The sequence below is a fragment of the Gallus gallus genome, chromosome Z (genome assembly GCF_016699485.2).
Source record: "Gallus gallus isolate bGalGal1 chromosome Z, bGalGal1.mat.broiler.GRCg7b, whole genome shotgun sequence".
Taxonomy (NCBI): Eukaryota; Metazoa; Chordata; class Aves; order Galliformes; family Phasianidae; genus Gallus; species Gallus gallus.
In genome coordinates this window covers 38,272,348-38,283,743 of record NC_052572.1, presented here as the reverse complement: position 1 = coordinate 38,283,743, position 11,396 = coordinate 38,272,348, and the positions used below count along the sequence as shown (strand labels likewise).

Below are 11,396 nucleotides of genomic sequence, written 5' to 3'. Positions count from 1 at the left end.
TTCATCCACAATTGAAATCATCCCTTCTGGATTTAAATATCAATAACAAACAATAGTTTAAGTTTACATTCTAGGTAGATAAGACAGGGAGGCAGAAAAGAAAAAAGCTTTAACACTAACTAATGAAAACTCTGCATCTGATTAAAAGAGTCCTGCAAAAGGAACAAGTTATAAATTATTCATAACTCTCAACCATGTTGGCAAGCACTCACAGCATTCGTATGAAGTTTGTGGTGGCTCTGTGCTCAGAATGAAATGACCAGAGTAAGTCAGTGACTATCAAGATGCACCATTTTTCCTCTATGCCAAACTGTTCACCTTCCGCATTCAAAACTGCAGATTCACCTCTTTCCAATACAGATTGAGATACCTGATGTTTTTATTCAATTATATTTGAATCCTAGAATTAAATCGTCAGTGGTGAAAGACTAGCTCACCAACTTACCATGCCACTAAGTTCCCTTTCCCATTGTTTCTCACACCACAGGAAGCAGGAAGACAAAGGAAAAAAATATAGTTAAACAGTAAGACTGAAGGTATTATCTACACCAACGCCAAAGGAAACAAATTGTGTAATATACTAGCATAAAGTATAGCAAGTAAGTCTCAACATAGGAGCAGAGATTTCAGAGGAAATTCAAAAGAGAATCAGTCAACAATAAATAAAAGTTTTAAAGAAAAACTAAAACAGGTAAAAAAGATCTGTTAAGAAATAAGTCACAAAAGCAACCACAGAGAATTGAAATACATTGCTTTTTTTGTAACGGTCTTTAGTGCTTTAGGCACTATATTTCCAAATGTTTCAGCACACAATTTGTCAGATTGGGTATTAGGAAAATATTCTTCACCAGCAGGTGGTCAGGTACTGGAACAGGTTTCCCAGGGCACTGGTCAGAGCATCAAGCCACTGAGTTCAGAAAATGCTTGGACAACGCCCTCAGACACTGTGTGGAACTGTGAGTTGGACTTGATGATTTTTGTGTGTCCCTTCCAACTTGGAATATTCTGTTATAAGTGCTTCATCAGACATCATACTTCCATCTCCACTCTGTAGTAGGAACACTAATTTGACTTTTTATTCTGGCATAACTGTGTCAGTGGACAAGGGAAGCATCAATGATGTAATCTACCTGGATTTTAGTAAGGCCTTTGGCATGGTTCCTCATAACATCTTTCTCTCCAAACTGGAAGGATATGGATTTGATGGACAAGGAATTAATTATGAGATCATACCCAGAGAGTGGGGGTCAATAGCTCAATGTCTGGATGGAAATCAGTGATGAATGATGTCCCTTGGATCGGCACTCTGGAATCAACAGTGGGATCAAGTGCACCCTTAGCAAGTCTGTAGATGACACCAAGCTGTGTGGTGTGGTTGACAAAACTGAAGAACAGGATGCCATTCAGAGAGACCTAGATAGACTTGAGCAGTTGACACCAGTGAACTTCATGAGGTTCAACAAAGCCAAGTGCAAGGTCTTGCAAGTGGGTTGTAGCAACGTTTGCTATCAATACAAGCTGGAGGGTGTAAGGACTGAGCACAGCTCTCTTGTAGAGGACTTCAGGATACTGGTGGATGGTAAGCTGGACATCAGCCTGCAATGTACCCTTGCAGCCCAGAAAGCCAACCTATATTCAAGAAAGAGTGGTCAGTGGGTTGAGGGAGGTGATTCTGACCCTGTTATCTGCACTGGAGATCTCTTCTGGAGTACTGTGTCCAGATGTGGGGTCCTCAGTATAGGAGAGACATGGACATGTTGGAGCATGTCCAGTGGAAGGTCCCTAAAAGAATCCCAGATACAGAACACCTTCCCTAAGACAACACACTGAAAGAGCTGAGGCTGTTCAACCTGCAGAACAGAAAGCTCTCCAGAGAGACCTGATAGCAGCCATCCGGTATCTAACGGTGGGATATAAGAAAGGAGACAGGCTTTTTTGAAGGGTCTGTTGTGAGAGGACAAGGGAAAATGGTTTCAGACTCAAAGAAGGAGATTTAGATTGGATACATAGAAGAAGTGTTTTACGATAAGAGTGGTGAGGCGCTGGAGAAGATTGCCCAGAGATGTAGAGGTCCCATACCTGAAGATATTCAAGGTCAGGCTGGACAGGACTATGAGCAACCTGATCAACCTATTAGATGCCCCTGTTCATTGCAGAGGATTTGGACTTGATGACCTTTAATGGTTCCTTCCAACTCAAATGATTCTATGATTCTACATTTAGTAGCAATCTCAAGCACAGCTATGGTCAACATTTTCTTTCTCTAAGGATACATGCTGATCAGCAATTTTGGACTAAATCTAGAGAACTGTTTGTCCTTGTTAAGCCATTTCATACCACTCAAAATCTACCAACTATCGCAACATTTGAAGAGCAGTAGATTTTTCTTAAAAACAGAAATCAAAGTTTAACAGATCAACTCCTTTCCAGACAGGATACATGTCCAAGACTATATGGGCTATACTCAAGAACTGCTTTTTCCCTGAGAAGACAGCCTATCATTAAGAAAGTCTGGATAAACTGAGAGGCAGAAGGGAGAACTCTGCTTAACTTAAGAGGACAAGAGTGAATGAGGAAAAATGGGGAGCACTGTGGGGAAGCGAACTAAGCTATGAGCTAACACATTAGCAAGTTTGTCTCTATTGCGGATATGCTCTCTTCAAGACCCATTGGAGGAGAGGAAAATAGGAAGATCATTCTTCCTAAAAGGCAGTATGCTCTCAGCATCCAAATTACTCCAAACTGAAGCAAACATTACCCCCAAATACTTTATTTCTCTTATGTATTATGAAGAAAGTTCACAATGTGAAAATTGAGGTGCACTGAACTCAACACACACATAGAACTCAAGGCATATGCAAAAAATAACTGTATCAAACACAGGGATACTGCAGTGCCGAAAGTGAAGCTGCATGCCTAGTCTACAACAGAGCAGACTTTGTCAGCACAAAAGCTGCCATTTCTGTACCACTTGTCCTAGATGCAAGCACCAGGACAGTCAAACCACTGAAATAAATGGAACAGAAGTTTCAGTGCCATATAGAGAAACATAATACAGTAATAGCCAAGCTTTTTTTTTCCCCCTCATACTACTATTTATGACTCAAGTAACAGAGAAAACATTCCCCTTGTTGTACACCTGGTTTACATTTATACGCTTAAAAGTAACACCGAGAAAAGGTAACAGAACACAGGTAACTTAATGAAAAATCACAGCGTATTCAGACATTGTCATAGAACACCATGCATGTCTTTTATCTCCTATCAATGTTTTAACTAATCTATTTTTCTTAAAGAAAACACTTGGAGCAGTTTCCTTCATAAGTTTACCTGTTGCAAAACAATTGGTATCCACTTTTCCTTGCCTTCTTCAGCTACTTCCAAAGTGTATTTGCTTCTATTTGAGATCATAAAAAATGGAGTGAAAGTTACAATTCTAGTAATATTGAAACTGCTGTTGTTTATGGTGACACCGACCTGTGAGTAGAAAAAAATAGTTATATACAGTTCTGCTCTTCATTTATACTTCCTGAAAGTATTGAATTCAAAAGATAAACTTCACTTACTTGATAATCTTTTTTATGACTCTTGCATTTCACCGAACCATGACTTCCAACAGTGTCCAGTGAAAACTGATCAGACAGCTCACTGTCCGTTACCATAAGTTGAACCTATAAAGAAGAAGCTTGTATTAATTTTCACTTTACAGAGATTGACCTCTGGAATCACATACAGAGTACACACATGTATACATACAAACTCAATCACATACTGAAAAACACCAGTATTTCTATGTATAGGACAAAATTGCCAGTATTGATTCATTCCTCACTCAGTCTCAGCAAAGTCAAATAGTAAAATATCATTAAACCACCGCTCATTAACAACTCAGACAGAATCTAATAGCCGCGACTACAAGTATTCAATTTTCAAGTACCACAGCTTCACATTCTTAAACAACTTCAAAGTATTACTTAGAACAAGGACTTTTATTGATGCAGCTTAAATTAGATAAAGGATTGTTTCTTTCTCAGGGAATGCTTCTTAGTGGTTTTTATTCCTGATAAGAGATGGGCATCATCTCTTTCTTAGGAATATCTTTGATAAATTTCCTCAAGTATATCTGACAATATACTTTAAAATTTAAGGTTGTCTTTAGACAGAAGTACAGTAAGTTTCATTATTTTTACAGAACATGGAAGTGTAGATAGTTTTCAAAGTAAAAAAACCAAAAACAATACAAAAACATACAGTAAGATAGGGGAGTAAGATTTTACTAACTGTAATACCTTGTTATTTTGGAGGAAGTTTTTGGGCTGGAAAGAAAACAGCAGCGGCTTTTTGTAATCTGGAGGATGCTTGCGGTGAATACCATCAGCTTTGTATTGCAGCATTCGACCAGTTTTGTTTACCATCCAGTATGGGCTGTGAATTGCTATAATCATTTGCCCAATTGAGTATGTCACGTGGACAGCAATGTCCAGCTCAGTCTTATCCAACTCTGTGATGCAGTAAAATGTTATGAAGCTGATATCTGGTAAGTTACTTTTTATATGGTACTCGCTTTTCCAGTTTTGATCAAGATAATTAAGCAACTGTAAATCTAGTTTTGTTTGATCCAAGACTGCATTATGAATTTGGGCTGAACATCCATCTTGCAGAGTGTCCCATTTGTTCCCATTTCCCTTAAAAAAAGAAGTCACAGTCAGAACCCGTATCAATATTGATGTATTTATAGCTATTTTTAAAAATCAAGATGAAAGTTATTTGAGAAAATAAAATGTTTATCGCATTATTTAAATGTGTTACATTCTTTAATACCTATCTTAATACTACATTTTATTTTAAAATAGAAAACAACAATATATTGTCATTAGCATTTAACACAACAAATCTGTCACCAGATCCAAATCAATATGACGGATTTCCTCAACAATTTACTTCACTAGATTCATAAGAGAGATACAGAAAATAAACTGTTACTTTCAAGCATGTGGCAGAAATCACAGTTCCTAGCTCTAGTAATTGTGCATTTATGATAAAATGCTATGATGAGATCATTCTGCCTGAATCCAAATAATCACTAAGATCATCTGAGAAAAAAGCATTCCAGTGTATTCTAAAGCTGTATCAATAAGTAGTAGGACATAAACTAGACATATCCACAAACTAGGACGCTAAGTGCTGAGGAACTAGTCATGACATGTTTTAGGTGTTTTAACTGAGAGCAGCTGGTGCTCAGCTTTCGAAGGCCCACTAGCAGTCAAAGGGCACTTAATTAAATCTGGAATAAATATGCACCTATGCTGCAATTCAAGCAAAAACCTAGCAAAAAAGGCAGCAATGGGACAATTCCTTAGCATGGTATGGATAAAAGTTAATGACAGTCTGTGAAAGCACATAAAATGTTATGTAGAATGACCTAATTGTATTGTTTGAGGCAGTCATAATCCCTTGGAAAAATTACACTGCTTAGTTAGGACCAAGATACACATGGAAAACAGAAAGCAGTTCTCTCACGGGATTAAGTTTACACGGCATAAATTTCTCTTTGCCTTTGTATCTGAAGTATGAGTTAGTAATAAGTATTAAAAACACCATTTTTCCGCATTCTAGTGTCACTTCATTCCTGTACGTACAAACTTCTCTGTAATATCTGTAAAGCCTGCTTCATAAAAACAGTAAAAGAAGCAGTTTATTTAAAAACAGATTTCAATTAGCTAATCAGCTTTCATAACAAAACGTGCAACATCACAAAAACTAGAACACTGAAGAATTACCTCTACAGAGTAAGTTATGTGATAAGGAAGAAGATTGTGCAGAAGAACAGAAGGCCACAAATGAACGACATATGGAAAATCCCACTGATCTTCTGAACATAATGAAGATGTCAATGTGTCTTTTACAATAACAATATTGATGATAAGTGAGTGGTTAGTCGACCTCACAGACTGGCATTTCCTTTGTAATAAGCTGTCAACATTTTTCATAATTTCATCAAAAGTAATTCCTTCACACATATCATATTCTCCATCCACTCCATTTTCATTTGCTATGGGTAGCAAACTCAGTATTGACCTGTAAATGAAAGCATTTTTAAACACTCAGTATGAGATTGAATATTTTAATTATGAAAAAGTAGGATGTACTATTAACACTCTAGTATTCGGATTTTTGAAAATTTCTGATAGTAACTCATTGTCTGCCTTTGTGTCATCTGAGTAAGGAAGCTAAAGGTAGATTGGGTCGCAGAGGTTCCTGGAGCATTATACCAGTTGCAGTTTTCTGCCTCACATCACCATGTACTTTACTCAAAAAGAAGAGGCTGATGGAGGTCATTACGAAGATGCTACTGAATTCATGTACAGGAGCTGCTTATATTCCTTTTCCAAGGAAAAGATCTGAATAAATAATCAAACTCTTATGGATCTGCAGGAAGTGCCTTTCTTTCTAGTGACATTAGGCATTAGATTCATGGATTTTTGTAGTCTTGGCTTTTTTCAGTCAACTGCTTTAACACAGTCAGCTGCTTCTTGCCTGAAGACTTGTCAGTTAACATTGCACAACTGTACAAAGAAACTCACCAGTGTATCTGTACAAGGAATCAGAAAGTTGCTAAACCTTGTTATTAAATCTTAATAAATAGTCTTATTTAATAAGATACAGATAGTTAGAAACATTCATGAAAAATAAGAGCACCTTCAGCACACTGTAACTTACTCAACTAAAAATGAAATTGAAACAGGAGGACTGCTGTCTTTGCCTTGTGGCTAACATGGAGCAATCTGTAACTTTTACGCCTGCTTTGCAAACTTCAGCACAAAGAAGTTATATACACTAATACTTGCCAGTATGTGGTTATCATCATTAAAAAGAAAAAAAACACTGGAGGGATGTTTAGGTGAGAACAGAAGGAAGAAGCCTTAAAAACTGTCAAAACAAACATCTGCCTACAAGTTAGTAACAGCTTAGTTAAATAGTACACACACACTGCTATTTCAATTGGGTATTAGCTTGCAGGTGTTAATAGCGTAGAAATACTGTAAGCCAAGTCTTTCTAAAATTGACAAGTCCTATTCTACATCAGTGATGTACTTTAGGTGTATTACAATCAATGTTACATTTCAGTATCTCTCTCTCAAAAAAAAAAAAAAAAAGAAAAGAAAGAAAGAAAAGGAAGTGTAACATAACCAGACATCATTCCATTAAAAAATATATCAATTGTGTGTAGATATTATGTAGCAATGGGAAATGAGCTTTTGTTTTTAACATAGTTATTTGCATACAATAATCAGCAATGTATGAGCAAATTATTGGATAGAAGACTAATCTAATAAAATACCTGTATGAGGACAATGGTATGTTGAATTCATTCTCTGGTGATGCAGTCCCAAGACATCTTCCTTCATCAAAAACACTGAACGGAATTGAAAAATGATTCCTTATCTATACAAAATAAAAATCCAGCAACATACATAAAGAAATACTGTTGAGACAAACTGTTATGAGCCAAACAGAGCACAGAATAAGTACTTTCTCACTATTCATCTTACCCATTTCCCATTCAAAGTCAGATATTTCAAAAGGACTCTCTAATAACAGAAAATCTAATCGAACAATGTTTTGCAATCTGAACTCCAGCTCCCTCACATCCAGTGTGTTTTTGTTACTTTGAGAAAGCTTTTTATTTTTTAAAATCTCTTCTAGTCTATCTTATAACACATAGTAGCAAAGTTACACCATAACTTTGATGTAAATCAAGAGGTATGTACATCTTAACTTCTGATTCAGATCATGAGATCAGTTTGTAAAGTTTGTAAACTGCTTTTTAAAATGATTTTTTAAAAATAAGATCATCTACATTCATTAAAAAAAATTAAAAACTAAATGAAACTACAGTGCAGGGAAGGATCCTGGATATATACCTGGACAGGAGAACGAATAGTTATCATCTTGCTTCCTTCAACAGTATCAATTTGGCAGACAATGGACCTTTCAACACCTGACTCCTCATGTCTTACTCTGTAAATACATCGACCCACTTTGGTCAGCGGAATCTTCTCGACAGTAGAATGATTATGTGGACCTAGAATTTACAAAGTCAGAAACGAAACATTCAAAAGGAGGACTAAGATACATTTGAAAAAGAGAAAGGCGTATTTAAGAGTATTTTCTATAGCATTCAATCTGTAAAATAAAAAAAAAAAGCAAAAGTACAATTGCCCCTTCTAGTCTAACTGACAGTCCTGTGGAGGGACCAAAAAGGAAAGGTTCCTTTTGTCCCCACAGGAAAAGGAGTAAATGAATCTGTGACTTAAATACACTGCAGCTTTTGCCTCTGCTAATAGTATCAGTGCCTACAAATAAATATTTACAAAATATAATGGCTTATTAAGAAGATATTGCACATATGTATTGTAAAAAATAATTCAATTATAAATAATATAGTCACAACGGACTTGACAAATCAGTCTTGAAAAGCTGTCAATTGGTATAACAAACCAACATATATGGTTAACTCATAAACCATTAGTTATAGCTATAATTTAGCTATTATTATCTTTAAATTATTGAAAAGTTTTTCTTGACAACTTTTCCCTTAAGGATATCTTCTCTAAACATGCATTTATACAGCCGTCAGTACTGTTAAAAACTTAAATGCCTTAAAAATACACAGTTACACTATGCATCAACCTGTGAATATAAACAAAAAAGTAATTGCGATAAAATTATGAAATAAAGATTAGTAATCTAATAAATTATCACAATGGAAAGTTTATGCTACAGAAATTAACAAGATGTGTGACTTTTAGCCAAGAAGGCTAAAAGAAGGATTTCAAATGCTAGCATGCATCTACAATCCAAAGAAACAATATTTTCCTGTCCGTAAACAGTGGAGGACCACGTGACAAATTAAATTTGCATCAAGTATACAATACAAGTATTTACAAAAAATGATAGTTTATGAATTTTGGAACTTACAGATTTGAATATAAAACCTTTTGCTACTCAGGGTTGTCATTGCTGTGAACTGTTCACTCTCACTTTTAGTTCTGACATATTCCATATTTAAAGTCTCTCCATCTTTTAAATTAAATATTTTTGCTCCAAATTCAACATTGAGGACACTGAAAGAATCACTAGGCAAGACAGTGATGGCAAGCCCTAAAGAATTTATTAGTACAAATGGCGCTTGGTCTTTTTTGAAGATATCTGAAGTTTGACTAGCTGCTTCAGCAAATGCCTATAAAGAAAAAGTACAAAACATAAGTATAAGGATTGAGGATTTGACAAAAGAATTTGTGCAAATATTCACTTAACAGAAATCTGATGCTGTACAGTAAATCTTTCTTACCGTTCCCAAGTTACTCAACATTTGCAGTCCACATTTGGATAACGTAATATTCAGCTGGTCTTTTGAGGAAACACTTATTACTGTTTTATATTCTGGCACTTTGTAGTTTTCTTCTTCTGCATCTGATTCTACTAATGTTTTTTTAGCTTTCTTCTTCATCTGAAAGAAGATTTTCTTTTAAGAATTCTTATCTGATCATTTTTTTCTCTAGAGAAAGTTTCATCTCATGACTTCTTTTCCTCTCCTCTTCCCACCTCTATGCCCTGTACTGATATTCCTATTTTATTTGTATTTTTATTTTCAAATTAAAACAAGAAAAGGGAAGGAATAAAGAAGGCAATAGGCAAAGGATAGATCTCAGAGGTGAATGAAATTCCAGTAACAGAGCTGAATTCATTATTTTTCATCCCTCTTTCTTAATAATATACTTATCTACTTTAAGACCAGAATCTAAGTAGTCTCAGTACTGAAAGGTGAAGAGTTATGACTGCTTGTTTGTTGCTTGGTTTACTTTCCCTCAAAAATAATTTAAGCGAAAGATTTTTCGAAGTTGAGCTTTAGAAAACATACCTTGATTTCAAGAACCCATGGTTTAAATAAGTCAGTCTTCTCTATTTCCAGTGGCTCAAGTAGAGGTTCCCACACTCCAAACATCTCATTAAAATAGTGCACCTATGGGAAATGCAAATGTCAGTTAGGAAATTACACACTACTTAAAATAATGAACGATCTGCATATATGTTGAAGGATTTAAATTGCTGCTTTACAGGTATATTAATCTCTTCAGAATAATAAAAAAAAAGAGATAATCAGGTTGGACTTCTAGTTAACATCCTTCATAAAATGAAGAAAATGCATAATGAAATAAATGATGCATCTAAGCCTCTATTAAAAGTTCTCTTTCCAAGAAAGTTATATACACGCTCTCACTTAAAATATTATTTTAGTTTAAATTCTAGGTACAGAAAGCCTGAAGTGCTACAAAATAAGGAAGAATCTACCTACAAGTACTACAGAATTTTACATTATTAATTTCCAAATATAAGCCAGTTTGGAAGACTCACGTAAGATACTGATACCACACAGTATTTGAAAGTAGGACACATTAATATATTCTGTAGCAATCTTAATTTAACACTGCCCATGAGTTTAAGCCTGTTGGTTCTTCAAAATTTAATATTGTCACAATAGGAATTTGGGAAACTATATAGAGCATAAATATGTATAAATGTGAAACTGTATAACCTCAATCACTGCCATTAATATAGTAAATCTAGTGCATTAGATTTTCTGTTTTCACTACCTTAGCATCTTACTCCTGTTCTGCTCCTGCAACGGGTATCTTCAAGAGTTCAATCATCAAATATACAGATCGTTTTTCTTTTACTTTCTAAATAATACAATGAGGTAATATATTAAGATTCTTTCATCTTATAGAATTTCTCACCTCTAGCTCAAGCTGAGAATGTAGGTTGATCAGGGTACTCCAGTTTTTGACTTCTCCAAGAAATGAGGACTTGGCTAAGAGCATTGGTACAGTTCGGTGCCCAACCCCAGCTTCAAGTGTAAGAACAACAGATTCTATACTCATTTTCAATAACTGCCCTGTGGGAACCAGTTCAGTGACCGGATTAGTGTCTTCACTTTCATTTGACTCTTCAAGAAACCACAATTTTAGATCATTTAAATCTTTCGTATTCCACAAGCCTGGAGGAATTTGACTAATCTCTTCTTCTGTTGTTTCTGCAGTTCGATAAAGGGCGGACGTAATAGTTATTACCGTATTTATGATTATCGGCGAAACCTACAAAGAAGTTGGAATGATTGGAAATCAGAAGCTAGCACAGGAAGACAAGTCAGCTACTTTCAGACAAAACAATCACAATGAATTACATTACATCAACAAAATAGTTCTGTTTCCTACAGATCTCTTTCCTCACATTTGAAAAAACATATATTTCCACAAACTATATTTTAACCTGTTCTGATTTTCAACCCCACTTTTCTGTCAGACAAGATCTTTCAAAACTACATTATCCAG

At 35.3% G+C, this 11,396-nt stretch overlaps 1 protein-coding gene across 4 annotated transcripts in view; it reads right to left on the bottom strand.

The window, feature by feature from the left end:
- VPS13A (vacuolar protein sorting 13 homolog A) overlaps positions 1-11,396 on the bottom strand; it is a 103,572-nt gene that overhangs the window by 40,964 nt on the left and 51,212 nt on the right. For 2 of the 4 annotated variants that reach the window (XM_015280270.4, XM_015280271.4), the window contains exons 41-51: positions 10,803-11,159; positions 9,926-10,027; positions 9,356-9,514; positions 8,983-9,244; positions 7,926-8,086; positions 7,343-7,446; positions 5,781-6,078; positions 4,290-4,685; positions 3,567-3,671; positions 3,331-3,477; positions 446-484 (exon numbers count right to left, since the gene is read on the bottom strand). In XM_015280270.4, coding sequence (XP_015135756.2) covers positions 446-484; positions 3,331-3,477; positions 3,567-3,671; positions 4,290-4,685; positions 5,781-6,078; positions 7,343-7,446; positions 7,926-8,086; positions 8,983-9,244; positions 9,356-9,514; positions 9,926-10,027; positions 10,803-11,159 — 2,130 coding nt within the window. The remainder of the gene's footprint in view (positions 1-445; positions 485-3,330; positions 3,478-3,566; positions 3,672-4,289; positions 4,686-5,780; positions 6,079-7,342; positions 7,447-7,925; positions 8,087-8,982; positions 9,245-9,355; positions 9,515-9,925; positions 10,028-10,802; positions 11,160-11,396) is intronic. The other 2 variants (XM_015280272.4, NM_001277836.2) reach the window with 1 other exon arrangement.